The sequence below is a fragment of the Mytilus edulis genome, chromosome 14 (assembly GCF_963676685.1).
Source record: "Mytilus edulis chromosome 14, xbMytEdul2.2, whole genome shotgun sequence".
Classification (NCBI taxonomy): domain Eukaryota; kingdom Metazoa; phylum Mollusca; class Bivalvia; order Mytilida; family Mytilidae; genus Mytilus; species Mytilus edulis.
Window position 1 is genome coordinate 58,239,548 of NC_092357.1, and position 8,523 is coordinate 58,248,070.

Genomic DNA, 8,523 nt, shown 5'->3' on the forward strand with positions numbered 1-8,523 from the left:
GGAATCGGGCAATGGTATTTTGTGCTACGCTTGGATTTTCTCCTCCTGTTTCCTATTCTTTGATAGGAGGAGCAATTATAACTGGAATTTTAATTCCAGAAATCATCGTTCCTTCTCTGATATTATTGAAAGATGCTGTGTATAGAAAAAATAAAATGCAAATAATGGAAATATTTGCCAACAACATTTTAGAAAATTACGTGACAGAAAATTACACCTACAAGCGTATAACGCCATTCTTAACACATATACTGGACAGAGTAAAATATATTTGTGATAGTGTTGTTCCCAGGAAAATAAAAGCGGACAAAATGGTCATTGAATTCGCTTCAAAAGAAAGGTTGTCTGTGAAAGACATTATGCGGAAATATCGACCTAACCAAATTCGATGCGAAATGCTACTTGGTAAAATTGATATTATCTTAATGGAGTATTTTCCTGAGAGCAAGGGTTCATTCCAATATATATATAATTCGAAAATTGTAAAAGACATTGGAAGGGGAGCATTTTCGTATATTCAATCAGCAGTTGTCTCTATTAACTTTGAAGACACATTGGTCGCTGTTAAAACACTGACGTCACCACTGGATGGCATGTATTCCTACACACAACTTTCAGAAGCCCGTATTCTAAGGTAGTTCATAATTTTCTTTGGTAGTTCTTAACTTCTTGTATACCTATTTTAATGTTTCGCAAGCAGAGCCTGATTCATATTTCTCTTTCAATTGTTGTAACAATCATAGGTTGCAATGTAGCTCCTTGAATTTGAAAATTATACAAGAGGGGCGAAAGATACCAAGGGAACCTTTTAACTCCTATTTTGAAAATCAACTGACAATGACATGGTAACAAAAAGAAGGTGTAATACCACTAAATCATATAACGTTACATCCGGTTGCATCCGAAAAAGGGTCGAACAATATTTTCTTGAATTTGACAGTCGGAGGAAATTAATTCTTAATTTCATTGCAGTAAGAAATTTCTGACTCATAAACATATATCTTCTTAGGTGTTTCGAAGCACCATTCTATTTTTAGTTGGTGTTTCTATAAAACAGTTTGGAATCTTGAGGTTACAAGGTTACGAATTAAGAAAGAGATGACAATCTGATTGGTCAACTTCTTTTGATAGTTATTAGCTTGTGTGCAATGAAATGGTATGTGAAATGTTGTCTATAGTCCTGGACAGGATAAAACCTTACTCATACCAGGTTTTTTTTAATTTGAAACAGAGATAACTTCTGCGCATGTTGTTTTTCAAAAGTTCAAGTTTGACAAAGACTAATGGGAAAACGATGGTGGTATTACACCTATTGAACACCCATCCGTACACAAAGCACACCATAGAAAACTAAGTACTCAACAACCTACCTCCTCTAAATTGATGGGTAAGGGCAAAGGGTTAAAATAAAATACCTTATTAACAATATTTTGAGCAGCAGTTATATGCAGTTTTTTTTTAAATAATATTTTTGAATAGGAAGTAAACACACGAGAATTTAGACAAAAAATGGAACAATCGTATGCTTATGCTTGACAACCGACCCTTTACTAACATATTACGTATTTTCAACTGATTTTGATATATCATGGGTAGTCTTATAAAAAAATTATTTAGAAGTAAGATACAAAATTCGAGACATTTAATTTCATAATTCTATATCTTGTGCTATGACAAACTACTTATTTAAAATCTATTGGGTTAAAAGTAAGTTATCACAAAAGGCAGAATCAGTGAATTTATATCGAGCTTGAATATTTATGAATACTGGTATAAGAAACAATAATTTTCTTTTAATTTTTAGAGTCATTATTTTTTTTATTTGTTGTTATTGGCTTTGCGAGTCCTATCAAATCTGTTCCTTAAGTTGGGTGTTTTGTTGTTGTGAGTGTTTTATGAATTCGCTGTCATATACGTCATGTTTCCATGATAAATGTTTCCCTTATCCATCACATCTCATATTTTTAAACATGTTTTCACTTACATTTGTTAATAACATTAATTAATGCATAGTATCGATTAAATAATTATTTAATCACTCCGTAAATCTAACGTATCATTTTTTATCTCTGGAAGATACTAATAAACTGGCATAAAATTGTTGGATCAGAACTTGTAAGGAAATGTTAGCATTGTTTTCTTATCAAATGAAACAAAATACTCACACCATTAGCCGAATTACCATGAGCGGATGTTCGTTCTTGTTTATGATACGCATCTGTGTTTACTGCAATGCTTCGTTTTAATACATAGATCACAACAATTTGACAATACAAAGAGATAAAGACACTTTATATATTGGTATAGTAGATTTGAATCATCGAAAAAAATATATCATACAACTAACAATCATTATCTTGCATAAGCTTTCCGTAGACAAACAGAAGACTATTGGATTCGAGAATTGTGAATTACGACACCATATTGTAGTAATGACAAATCGATGATATATGTATTCTAGTCTTGTTTGTAGCTCTGTGAATATTTTTAAACTCTACTCCTAGACGTAGACGCAGTCAGGCTCATCGTCATAATACATCACTTACTTATCCTGATATCTCTATTCATGACCTTTGAGTAAACATCAAATTCGCTACCACTTTCAAATACTGTTACAAACCCTCATTCAACAACTAATATCAATCATATCGGATATTGCCAGTCACAGACTGTTTAAAACGGTTCGAATTCAAAAAAGATGAAAAGGAGAAAAAATCCTTTCTCAAACTTTCCTTTGCTCTCACAAATCTTGATGCTATCAACTTGGGCAATGTCCTTCGTCATAATCAATTCACTGGAACATCCATCCGTATTTTAAAGATCAATCTGTAAATATCACATATTATGCCTATCCCTAACCAATTACCAATACAATGTTCATTTACAAACACATTTGCATGGTCTCAATATTGTTGACTTCAGATACAAACTATCTGCTTCCACATGCATATATAATCCGACTGGGCATATCGCAGATGTCATCTTTCTTAATTACCTTATGGATAAACTAATACTCAAATCAAAAGATTATTAAATACAACTAATATACAAGTAAGACATTTTTTTTTTTAATTGAAAACAAAGAAAATATTTTGAATGCAATTTGTTGATATTGCAGGACCAATTAAAACTCACGTTCTTTTAATTGTAGCAAGTTAAGCAAAAATCACAAAAACATTATGAAGATGTTCGGCATATCGTTGAAAAAATCTGGGGGAAAAAAATTTCTACAGATATACATGGAGTACTGCGAAGAAAGTTTATCCAACCTTGTTTTGAAGAGAAAAAAAATCAAAACAAAGTCATGTGGTAACTGCAAAACGTTAGCCGACCGTAAAGATGCATGGTCATTTGTTACAGGTATAATGGAAGGTTTATGCTCAGCTTTAAATCATGTTCACAGTAGTGGGTTTGTGCACCGTGATTTAAAACTTGATAATATTCTGGTGAGTATCCATAAAACAGTACTTTCAGTCATGTAAGAAGAACACATTTTGTTATCTCTTGAATATTGATTTAATATAGCTCAATTTCAAAAACTAAAATTTAACAAATATTTTCTTTTTTCAAAATTGTCTATCTCAATTTAAGGGGTATACCTGGTGTATGAGAGACAACATTTATAGAAGTAGTTGAAATCATTTCTGTAGTTTACCTTGAGTAAACAGTTATTGAAACAGTGACCAGGTATTTACATTCTTTGTATTTGGCTATGAAAATGATACAGGAGCCTATAAGACAATTTCACAAATTTAATCCCACCAAGCCTGAAATCCAGAAATAAATTCTTTTTCAACGATTCAAAAGACAAAAGTTAAAAAGGTACATTTGTACATGTGATAACATAAACATATATCAATAAAATGCTTCTGGAAACATCTATATCATTATGAGCTTTTAAAACTAATCTTGCCATTTCATTTTTAAAAAATCTTCGAATGTTTCGAACAAATGAATTTGGAAAACATGAATTGAATAATAAAGTTATACTATTATTGTCATAAGCTAAAAGCAATATGCTATATAAAATCTTTGTTTTTGATTTTCAAAACAAACCAACAATATTCTAGAAGAGAAAATCTCAACATACATCCCAGAAAATCTAATGCCAACACATAACCTACATGAGCACACAAAAGTACTATGATAGTGACAGACTGTCGAAACATTGAATTGAGTGTCTGTTGATTCGATGTTAGGGGCATTTTGTAGCCTAAGGGAAGGAAACCAACATTCCGGGATACTATTTTAATGATGATATGGCAACTCGTCCACATGGGAATCGTTTAATTTATATATTGTAGTTATAACATATTGAACAGTCAGAAGTATTACTTAATAACTAAAAAACAAATAACTTATTAAAATACCTATACAAGAATTTTTAAAACGCGGCTATTTCGAATATTACTCATGTAAGTAACTTTTCTAAATATTATTTGTATAGGTTTCTACTCACAAAATTTTCACAATCATCTAGTTAGTTTCGAGTGAAACATAAAATCTAATCTTCCTGAAACACTAATTGCCTTTCTGACGCACTTATCTCTCATATCGACGCATCTGATCAAAGATTGGTCTCTTGGGACTATTAAAATACCATGGTCCTTGAAAGTCTTGAAGGCTGACAGATACACATATTAGATAGAAACTTGTGATTTTATTAAGGCTTGACTATATTTGTAATTTTTAACCCAAACAATGTCCTTAAATAAGTGTTATTACTCAATCTTTTTTAAAATAACTTATTCAAGTAATATTGCTGTCATTATTTGTAAGGAAAACTGTTGTCTCTATGCTCCCTTCAAACTTAATAAATACTTAAGAAATTTAAGAAAATTTAAGAAAACTACATGTAGCTCATGCTTCGATAGAAATTTAAAAAACATGCAAATTACTTATACAAGTTACTAAAAAAACATGTTTAGGTAACGTACTGACTGTTGAAGGGTATGTTTAAAACCTATTTGTTATTAAGACAGTTTATATTTTATTTTCGACAGAAAAGCGTAAAATAATTAAATGCATTCACTGTTGTTGGTATGTCCAGATGCAAATATTACAGTTTTATCGTCAGTACATTAGCAGTTAAAATTTTGAAATGTTAAAATGAAAAAGAAGTAAATACATGTACCTTAGTTCATATATTGTTCTTTTTATTCACGTCTGATCATACAAATATATTTTGAAGGTTAAAGGAGATCACAGCGTGAGACTAGCAGATTTTGGATTAAGTAAGAGTGAAGAGGATATTACCGGAACGATAGCTGGTACTCCGTTATATATGGCACCTGAAGTCATGAAAGGAGAACTATACGGATCGGAAGCTGACATTTATAGTCTTGGAATGGTTTTGTATGAGCTATGGTACTACAGACCAGTATTCACCCGTCCGTTGCTATCAAATCCATCAGAATATGCGCCTATTTTTCACACATTAAAAGAACTAGAAGATAATGTGTCAAAAGGCTGTCGACCAGATTGCAAAATTCCAGTTGAACCACCATTTGAGCTCAAAGCAGTAATGGAAATCTGCTGGGACGCAAACAAAGAGAAACGACCAAAAGCTGCTGAAGTATATGAACTCATAAGTAAGGTGAAATTATGATTGACTCTATTCGCCAATTTAGAGTCGTCAGAAATAATTGAAAGACGATATTCAACTTGCTTACATCAGAACATTTCATATTTTACATACACAAGGCGGTAATTATTATCAGATTGTTTCCCAATTATGTTTCTTTGTTATTACCGGTGTCTGTAGATAAATTTATATATATCAGTACAATTGCCTTGTAACTGTATGTTGCATGGTTTTTTGAAACTTCAATATTGATATATCCTCTAAGAAATTAATATACAAAAGAATTGAACGTAATTATACTGTGATTACAGATTTCGATGCATTTTATGTACGTTTCTTGATTAGAATATAATTCATTTATCCAACGAAAGATTGGAAGTTAACTAAGATATTAACTTATGAATTAAACATTAAATGGTAGATAATGAAAAATACCTTCGTGCTTTGTATGCGTAATGATTGATAACGAAATTACAGTTTTTATTAAAAAGATATTTTAACGTCATTTGAAACAGAATATGCGTACTCAGTTTTGTATAATAAACTCACATTGATTCAACAATTTTCTTTACATTTTAATCATATGTGGTTTTATTTTTATTTAATACGAATCAGTAATTTTTTACCGACAAAAACGTTTTATCTGGTAAATGTTATTTTGAATATTTCTCTTAAGTTGATTGAAGGGTGACTTTGAAAAAAGATAGTCGATAAGCGTCCATAATTAAAAGTATTTAAAAGTGTATTAATATAAAACAGTTTAAACATAGTTTAAGGCATTTTGCAGCTATCTAATAAATCTTCTGGCTAAAAAAAATGCTACTACTATCAGGTTAAACAGTTGTTTTGGATATATCATTTTTCGTGTCAAGCCAATAGTCGTGGATTTTTTTAACCATAAAGAAAAATGTAAAACGCAGTACACATTTTTATAAGCATGTATGTTGACTATAACAAAACAACATATAAAAGAACATTCAATTTCATCAATCCACGAAAATAACTCGTATCGTTTTGTTAAAACAATTCAAAACAGTACAAGAAAACATTTTTGTTTTTAATGAAACCTAGTCATTAGCACACTACTCTAATGTCAACAAGACTTAAATAGATTTTGTATGGACCGCTATCCATTTCATGGTGTTTACTTTGACATAAAATCAAACATTATATTCTAATGTCACTTCCAACCTTAGACAAACATAGTTACATATCGTGCATTTGTACATATACATGATATAAGGACATTTATCAAAAGAATAATTTAATTTTGTTTAAATCCCATTCTTTTATATCAGACTTTGCATCATGAACTTTCCACCTTTGCCAGTTTTTTGTTTTAAATTGCTGAGCTAAAAATGTAATCCTGATTTTTTTTTTTAAATTGTTAATTGAGATTTTTCATCACGATTTTTTTCCAATTGCTCCAATTTTAAGCAGTGTCCTTTTCTATATTTAAATATTTCAGTTTTACACTGGGTACTCCAAACTAAATTTTACGACAACATTTAATTGACTTCAGTTAATGGTTGTCAAAAAATCTAAAAAAAAAAAATTCTTATGTATAAAGTTCAACCGAAAAAAATATAAGTGTTTGTGATAAATTATTTTAAGTGACAAAAGGCATATAAAAGTGGTATAACCTACCTACTTGTAACGAAATCCTTAACTTGGAGAATCATCTTTTAAATTTAAGGATAATTGTTATATATAATTTTGCTCAATGTTACTTTGTCAAAAGTGGTGTTATTTTTTTTTTTATTGTTTTGAGCTTAAAAGTCTAACACTTGTTTTTGTGTTTCGATTTCAACAAAATATCCATTAACTTTAGGTTTTAAAACATTCTACATTCTTCTTTGATGACAAAATTATAATTCTGACTCATTTTTTTAAGACTTTTCACATTTTGTTTTGATAGGATTGCATTAAAAACCTAATTTAGAGTTAATGGTTCTTAAACACCCAGAAAAGTACTGTGTATTATCAGATTTATAAAAAGATTTTCACAATATATGCTATAAAAATTCGAATTAAACTTAATCCACAGCACATTTTATAGTTTTTTATACACAAGGCTTTAAAAAATCAAAATCGATAGAAACTATAACGTTTGTGTGCATTTTCTTCAGGAAAACACTGGAAAACTTGAATTATCGTAACAGCTGTGATTTATATAAAACAAAATGATGACCGTTGTTTCATATTTGAACTAATAAGAATGTTTATGTGTATTTATTTTGTTGATGAAATAAAAATAAGTTGAAAGGTGTTATGAATATGCTTTTAAAATAAACAAATATCATTATTGAGACATAGCCAGGTTTTAATGCATATCCTCTCGGATTCAATAGAGTCAGAAGCTTGAAAATAAAGCGTTTTAGAAGTTATACACGAATCTGTCAAAACCGAAAACTGTCGAAAAAATCCGAAAAACGGAATGGTAAATTAAACCAATAAACGGAATATGTCGTATCTAATTATACTATTGCAACAATAATATACAAGTGTTCAAAAATCATAAATCGATTGAGAAAAAAAAAAGATCCGGGTTACAACACGAAACAGAGGGAAACACAACAATTAAAAGAGTAAAACAACATTTACATCGAAGTGCAAAGAAATCAAACTCTACCACATATAGAAACGCGCTATTTGATAACAACCGCCATATTTTTGACTTGATACAGGACATTTTATGAACAAAAAGAGCAAATCCTCCCGCTTTTAAATAACATCACTTAACACTACGTGACAGAAAGACAACGCTAACACACACAAGAACATTCATAACAAAGAAACGCACCAACAAATAATAGAATATTCGACACAAGATGCAAACAGTAGAACAACAACGAACATCAACGATAAACACCAAAATATCAAAAACAACTTACATAACTAACATGCAATCTCGATCTTTATACTATTATTTAACAACA

General features: G+C 30.2%; 1 protein-coding gene across 1 annotated transcript; it reads left to right on the plus strand.

Moving 5' to 3' along the window:
- The first annotated feature begins 184 nt into the window (after positions 1 to 184).
- Positions 185 to 7,849, plus strand: LOC139503732 (serine/threonine-protein kinase Nek7-like). The gene is made up of 3 exons (XM_071293576.1): positions 185 to 634; positions 3,152 to 3,446; positions 5,192 to 7,849. Exons 1-3 carry the CDS (start codon positions 312 to 314, stop codon positions 5,606 to 5,608), a joined length of 1,035 nt encoding a protein of 344 aa, XP_071149677.1. The 5' UTR covers positions 185 to 311; the 3' UTR covers positions 5,609 to 7,849.
- The last annotated feature ends 674 nt before the right edge of the window (positions 7,850 to 8,523 follow it).

What these genes read in the sequence shown, in the direction of transcription:
- LOC139503732 (XM_071293576.1), top strand. Translation starts at nt 312, where the DNA reads ATGGTCATTGAATTCGCTTCAAAAGAAAGGTTGTCTGTGAAAGACATT. An exon ending in TCAGAAGCCCGTATTCTAAG is followed by an intron (nt 635 to 3,151) that starts GTAGTTCATAAT and finishes TTTTAATTGTAG; the next exon opens with CAAGTTAAGCAAAAATCACA. An exon ending in TAAAACTTGATAATATTCTG is followed by an intron (nt 3,447 to 5,191) that starts GTGAGTATCCAT and finishes TATATTTTGAAG; the next exon opens with GTTAAAGGAGATCACAGCGT.